The 6,676-nt window shown below is 34.3% G+C and overlaps 1 protein-coding gene and 2 long non-coding RNA genes across 3 annotated transcripts; all 3 read left to right on the top strand.

The window, feature by feature from the left end:
- Positions 1 to 28: 28 nt before the first annotated feature.
- LOC108458233 (uncharacterized) lies at positions 29 to 1,172 on the top strand. Its single transcript, XR_001867261.2, has 2 exons — positions 29 to 300; positions 756 to 1,172. It is a non-coding gene; the product is annotated as an uncharacterized LOC108458233 (long non-coding RNA).
- A 977-nt stretch (positions 1,173 to 2,149) lies between these two features.
- LOC128291833 (uncharacterized) lies at positions 2,150 to 3,726 on the top strand. The gene is made up of 2 exons (XR_008281770.1): positions 2,150 to 2,195; positions 2,758 to 3,726. It is a non-coding gene; the product is annotated as an uncharacterized LOC128291833 (long non-coding RNA).
- A 1,319-nt stretch (positions 3,727 to 5,045) lies between these two features.
- LOC108459593 (senescence-specific cysteine protease SAG39-like) lies at positions 5,046 to 6,334 on the top strand. The gene is made up of 2 exons (XM_017758995.2): positions 5,046 to 5,532; positions 5,649 to 6,334. The coding sequence occupies exons 1-2, from the start codon at positions 5,094 to 5,096 to the stop codon at positions 6,236 to 6,238; spliced, it is 1,029 nt and encodes a 342-aa protein (XP_017614484.1). The 5' UTR covers positions 5,046 to 5,093; the 3' UTR covers positions 6,239 to 6,334.
- Positions 6,335 to 6,676: the final 342 nt, after the last annotated feature.

The raw sequence follows: 6,676 nt of genomic DNA on the forward strand, positions 1-6,676 counted from the left end.
AATGCGCATACCCAGCTTACACATTGGGTCAACGCGCGAGCTTTCTTGTTTTACCAAATGACGCCATTTTTTAACGTTAAAACTAAAAGAAATTGGATGGCAATCTGCTATTTTCTTTAAACAATGAAAGCAAATCCCTAATTCTCTCGTTCTTTAACCGATTCTCAAATACCAAACCCTAGCCACTTCAAAAACAAAGAAAATTCCCACTTTCACTATTCGGCTGATTAACACTCTAAAATCCCCATCTCAGGCTTCGATTTCGAAGGAGATAAGGACTCCGATGGCTCGTTTTCGAAGGTAAACTCCCCTCTATCTTTTCCTTTTGTTCTTAAACGCAATGACGAATGATTGAAAAAGATCAATCGCCAGAAAGTGCTAAAATTTAAAGAAATTTAAATAGAAATCACCTTCTAAAAATTCTAATTGCCTTCTTCGTATTCCCCCCTTTTTCTTTTCACATTTTTTTTTTAAAATGTAAATGATAAAAACAAAAGAAATAAAAAATGATCAACAGAATATTAAAGAGATTTAAGAAAAAGCAATCACCTTTTCCAAAAAATCCTTTGAATTTTTATTGAGTATCAGTATGTAGTATGAGTGCGTAATATGCGTCCCCCCAAAATACATAGTACATTCAGTCCCTTTTTATAGCTGAAAAATGAAAATAAAATAAATAAGAAAACTTGAATTGCTTTGCTGTAATCCGCTACGTATTCTGTTATTTGCTCCTTCTTGTGTGTTCCATTTGCAAGTGTGGAGAAATGGCAGTACAGAAGAAGCCGCTCGTGGAAGCCGTGCGTGGGAACTACTAGTGGGATCGATCTGTTGTTGCTTTAGCACATTCGAGAAACCCCTAGAGTTTCTGGTGTTTTCACATTATTGGACTCCTTTGGGCCGTTTATTAATTGGGTGTAATGGGTTTTGTTGGGCCAGGGATTAAGTTGGGGTTTGGGTTGTTTGGGTTAGGTTTAATTTAGGTTTATTTAGAGTTGTTTAATGGAGCATAAATTTGGACTTTGGGCTTTATTATTATTATTATTATTTTATATATTTTGATTTGCTTTTTTTTATTTTTTTGTATAAACCCAGATAAAAATTGGGCCTTACACATTCTACTCCATATGAACGATGTAAACAAACACTATAAGGCACATACATATTTAGGAGAATCCCAATGTCTATTTTTAATATTTTATAATTTTAAGGGGTGACTTATTTATATTGCAAAATCAAATATTTTATATTAAGGGGACTCAATTGTTCTAATTATTACATGTCAAGTCTCAATTATTTCACTGATGTTTTTAAATTTGTTTCATTTTTGGCTCACCTAGCACTTTTGTGGAATAATGACACTTTTTTTTAGTATAATGATAATTTTGTCTTTAATATTTATATTTTCTGATATTAGTTTTATTTAAAACATATAAAATTCTAAAAATATTTTAAAAATTTAAGATATAAAAATGATAAAAGTTATAAAAATATTGAAATTCTAGAAACAAATTATATAAAAGAAATTTAAAAAAATTAAACTTAAAATTTTTTTAAAAAAATGGATAAATTAAAAAAGTTATAAAAATTATTAGAAATTTCATTTTTTATGGATTGGAGAAGGTGAAGTGGCATTTGTAGTTTCCATCCTTTAGGCTCGTAATTGGTATATTTAGTTCTAAGCTCAGTTGAGTTGCTAGAATTTGAGCGGCAATACATAGTATGCACCTCCACATTTGCGTTGGTAGTTTGGTAGCATTGACCCAATAAACATTCTTCTATTTGTCTTTTCACCCACACCGCGTTTCCTTTCAACACCCTGAAAATCGTGTGTGTATATATAATGCACTATTCAATTTAAAAAAAGACTCCAACACCATTACTTAAGACCCAAAAAAGTAGAACGAGAGTGAGCTTTAGAAATAAATCTATTTGGAGTCAAAGGCTACTCTCAGCAACTCTGGAACTGTATATGTAGATAAGCTTAGGATAGTTAGATTTTAATTTTATAATTTTAATTATTTTAAGATTTTATCGTTTTATAAATCTTTACTAATTTTGTATATTTTTAAAGAATCGGTATAGGATATTAGTGGGTGTACCTTGTATTTTCGGCCGAAGCAGACAAATGACGCCACGACAAGAAGCTTCCGACGTTACAATGACAAACGACATCGTGATGACACAAATGTGGATTGGTAACGTGTTCCCCACATAAATTGGGTTTTTCCTCGGTTGAACTCTACTATCTTTTCTTAATTAAACTCGATTACTTTATTGATATTTTAGTCCGATTAGACCTCTAATCTTAGCTTATAAAAGGGTTATTGTATCCTTATTTTGATAGGCCAAGTAAGAGGCAATAAAAGATGTACTACTACGGCTTTTCTTTTGGTGTGATAAGATGTACTTGCAGAAGAGTTTTGGTAACAATTTTCGTGATAATTATGAAGAGAATATTGTACCCCTTTTGAGATAACTCTATGAGGGTTAGGGTTTTGTTTTTGAGTTTTCTTTATGAGAGTTAGGGATTTATTTTCGGGGTTTTGGGTTTTGGGTTTGTACGTTTAGTATATTTAAGTTTATTTTTTTCATATTGTACTCTCGTTTGTTTACTTATTTAGTGAAAAGCCGAAACCTCATTTGCTTGTGGTTTTTATACTTTTTGGAGGAATTTTCCACGTAAAATTTGTGTTCAATCTTCTCAACCTTTTCTATTTCGTTGTTTATACGGGTCAATCCCCAACAAATTGGTAACAGATCTTGGTTTGGGCTGCAATCGACCCTTTCAGGGATGGCATTAACAAATTTAGATATCGAAAAGTTCAGTGGTATCAAAGATTTCAGATTGTAGTAGTTCCGGATAAAGCAGAGTGTTTAAAGCAAGGTTGGTCGCAAAGGGTGACAGTCAAGTGGAGGGAGTTAATTTTCTCGATGTTTTCTATCTTGTTGTGAAGCACGTCTGTTCGTGTATCAGTGGCCCTAGTTGCATTATACAACCTTGATTTGAAGACTAGGAGTCTTTCGATTTCCAAGTTCAAGAATGGTTTGGGTTTCGTTAACATTCTTCAAAGATCGAGTTCGGCTCGTGACGAGGCATGGAGAAGAAGGTATAGTAAATACGAGTCAAGGTGGATATTTGTGAGTTGTACCTCGTATTTTCGGTCGAATAGACAGTGACATCATGACGAGAAGCCTCTCGACGTTGAGATGATGGAAGACGTCGTAACGACACAAATGGAGACGTTGCAACGTGGCAACTTGTTCCCCACATAAATCGGGTTTCTTCTCCAATTAAACTATGTTATCTTTTTCCAATTAAACTCTAATTACTTCATGGATATTTTAGTCTGATTAGACGACTAATCTTTACCTATAAAAGCGGTCATTGTATCCCTGTTTAAAAGGCAAATTAAGAGGCAATAAAATATGTAGAAGTATAGGGCCTTTCTTTTGGGGGCAACAAGATGTAGTCGTAGATAAGTTTTGGTGAGAGTTTTCGTGGTAACTATGGAGAAAATTTTGTATCCCTTTTGAAAGGACTCTATGAAAGTAAAGGTTTTGTTTTTGAGTTTGCTCTATGAAAGTTAGGGCTTTATTTTTGGGGCTTTAGGTTTATACGTTTAGTACATTTAAGTTTATGTTCTCCATATTGTACTCTCATTTGTTTACTTTTTTAGTGAAAAGTTGAAACCTTCTTTAATCGTGGTTTTTATCCTTTTCAAAGAAGTTTTCCACATAAAATGTGTTCAATCTTCTCAACCTTTTCTATTTCGTTGTTTATACAAGTCGATCCTTAAAAATATTTTTATATAGATGATACAAATAGAGAAATTTTGGAAATTTTAAAAAGAATTTTCCAGGATTTTCTCTCACATTACCTTTTTAAAAAACTTCATATATTTTTGTTTAATTTAAATTTTTTATTTTCAATGTTTTTCAGAATTTTTTTACTTTTTTAAAAATCAAATTTTAATAATTTTGCATGAAATCAATGTGCAGCATAAAATCTTAGTTTAAAAAAATGTTATTATATAAACTAAAATGTGATACGGGTAACCGCTAACATCGGGTGACCAAAAAGACGTTAGTGATCAAATTGTAATTTTATTATATAAATATTTGCTTATATTAAGTTGTTTTATTTGTTTATATAATTATCTATATATATCTTTATTCGCTAACGTATTTTGTCAAATACAAATGTAATATCTCTAAATTTGAGAGTGATAGTCGTGATTCATTTGTTGTATTGTATATTAAAAATAATAGAATTACTCACTGAGCTAAGCACAACAAATGTAGGAAAACTAACTTACATACACAAATTTTGGTGCTCTTCATTAATTTTTTTCTTTTTACAGTTTTTACAATATCAAGTCCTAATCATCATTGTAATTAGAAACTTTCATTCTAAGTTAGCAACTTAAGCAATTAACAACTTTATAAGGTCTGAACCGTTATATACATGTTATTCATGCACCAAATTCTTGGCCCATGGAAACAAGCTAACATATATTTTTAATTCACAAATAAATAGTCATATTATATTTTTGGGTCATGCTCAAAGGTGATAATCCAACATGACATTGCTCATGTTTTAGGGTGACATGAACGAAAGGGCAGGGTGAGATAGCAATTTTGTTTGGTTTCATTCATGCGAGGGCTTTTGAATACAAAATCAGACTCCTCCGGCTTCCCAATTGCATTAATTCGATAAACTACAAATTAAGTCTCCAAATAAACTGCACTTGATTTAGATTAATTTATCAAACAATGCTGACAATGGGTCTTTATCATAGGATGTTGAAGGGCAAGCATATAGACAAGATATGTGTCCTGAAAACACCTCAAATATGCATCGCAACAATTTGGACTTTGGACTATATAGTTTCCAAATTAAGAATACATCACAGTCGGTGTGCCTTATCATTTTTCTAATTATTTAGCAAAACAATTATCATCAACAAGACTTTGCAGGGCACGCAGCAGAAAGCCAAGATGGGGAAAGAATTGGACTATATATAAGTGTAGGAATTCATCACATTTGGTGTGCCTCTTCATTTTTCTATTTCATCGCAAACTCTTCTTCCACCATGGCTTCCAAAAACCAGCTTCATCATCAATTCCTTTATTTGGCCTTACTATTCTTCATATTGGGTGTATGTGAAGCCACATCCCGCACTGCTCTGGAAGATGCATCCATGTACGAGAGGCATCAACAATGGATGGTCCAATTCGGACGAGTTTACAAGGACACCAACGAGAGGCAAAAGCGTTTCCAGATTTTCAAACAAAATGTGGCACGCATCGACTCTTTCAATGCTGCCAACAACAAGCCGTACAAGCTCGGTGTGAACCAATTTGCAGATCTAACCAACCAAGAGTTCACTGCTTCTCGAAATGGGTTTAAGGGCCATATGTGTTCCAACACGGCTACCACTTTCAAATACGAGAACGCCACCGCATTGCCTTCTACCGTGGACTGGAGAAAGAAAGGAGCTGTTACACCTATCAAGGACCAAGGCCAATGCGGTCTGCTCTAATATCTTGTTCTCAGAAACACTACTAAAATATTACTATGCTTTCTTCTTTGTCTGTGTTGTGTTCTAACTATGTGTGTGTCTCGATCATGTGATGCTGAAATATAGGATGCTGTTGGGCGTTCTCGGCCGTGGCAGCCATGGAAGGGGTTACTAAATTGACAACAGGAAAGTTAATTTCGTTGTCCGAGCAGGAACTGGTGGACTGTGACACCAAGGGTGAGGATCAAGGCTGCGAAGGTGGTCTAATGGACGATGCATTCCAATTCATCGAGAAGAACAAAGGCCTAACAACCGAATCCATTTACCCCTACAAGGGAGTTGATGGCACATGCAATACCAACGAAGAAGCCAAGCATGCGGCTAAGATAAATGGGTTTGAAGATGTGCCTGCCAATAGTGAAGATGCACTGCAGAAGGCCGTTGCCAACCAACCTGTTTCTGTTGCCATCGATGCCGGGGGCTTCGACTTCCAGTTCTACTCGGGTGGTGTGTTTACGGGAAGTTGTGGCACCGACCTGGACCACGGAGTGACGGCTGTTGGATATGGAGAGGATGGTGGGACTAAATATTGGTTGGTGAAGAACTCTTGGGGCAGTAGCTGGGGTGAAGAAGGCTACATTAGGATGCAAAGAGATGTGGATGCAAAGGAAGGCCTTTGTGGCATTGCAATGCAAGCATCCTACCCTACTGCATAAACATAACGTAAACCATAGTTGCCTTTTCTATATATTCTCATATTATGAATTTTATACATCCTACTCTACGTGAATACTATGAACAATGTAAACAAACATTTTGAGTGGCATACCCCAACGTCTAAATATATACGTGCTACTCCATATGAACGATGTAAACAAGGCAGATACATATTTAGGAGCACCCCAATGTCTATTTTTAATATTTTATAATTTTAAGGGGTGACTTAATTATATTTCAAAATCAAATATGATATGAGTATATGAAATCTATTTAGGATTTCCAAAATCAATTATCAAATGAGTATATGAAATCAAATACAAGAGGCAGCAAACTCTAGTGTATATTAAGGCATGATGTCGCCTCTTAATTCTATTTTAAATAGAACCTGTATTTTTAAAAAAAATATTATTGTTTAATTAGGCATTATTTGAACA

This window comes from Gossypium arboreum, chromosome 4, assembly GCF_025698485.1.
Source record: "Gossypium arboreum isolate Shixiya-1 chromosome 4, ASM2569848v2, whole genome shotgun sequence".
Lineage (NCBI taxonomy): Eukaryota > Viridiplantae > Streptophyta > Magnoliopsida > Malvales > Malvaceae > Gossypium > Gossypium arboreum.

Excerpts from the sequence above, each read along its gene's own strand:
- LOC108459593 (XM_017758995.2), top strand. The coding sequence starts at position 5,094 with ATGGCTTCCAAAAACCAGCTTCATCATCAATTCCTTTATTTGGCCTTA. Across the intron at positions 5,533-5,648 it reads CAAGGACCAAGGCCAATGCG|GATGCTGTTGGGCGTTCTCG; the intron begins GTCTGCTCTAAT and ends GCTGAAATATAG.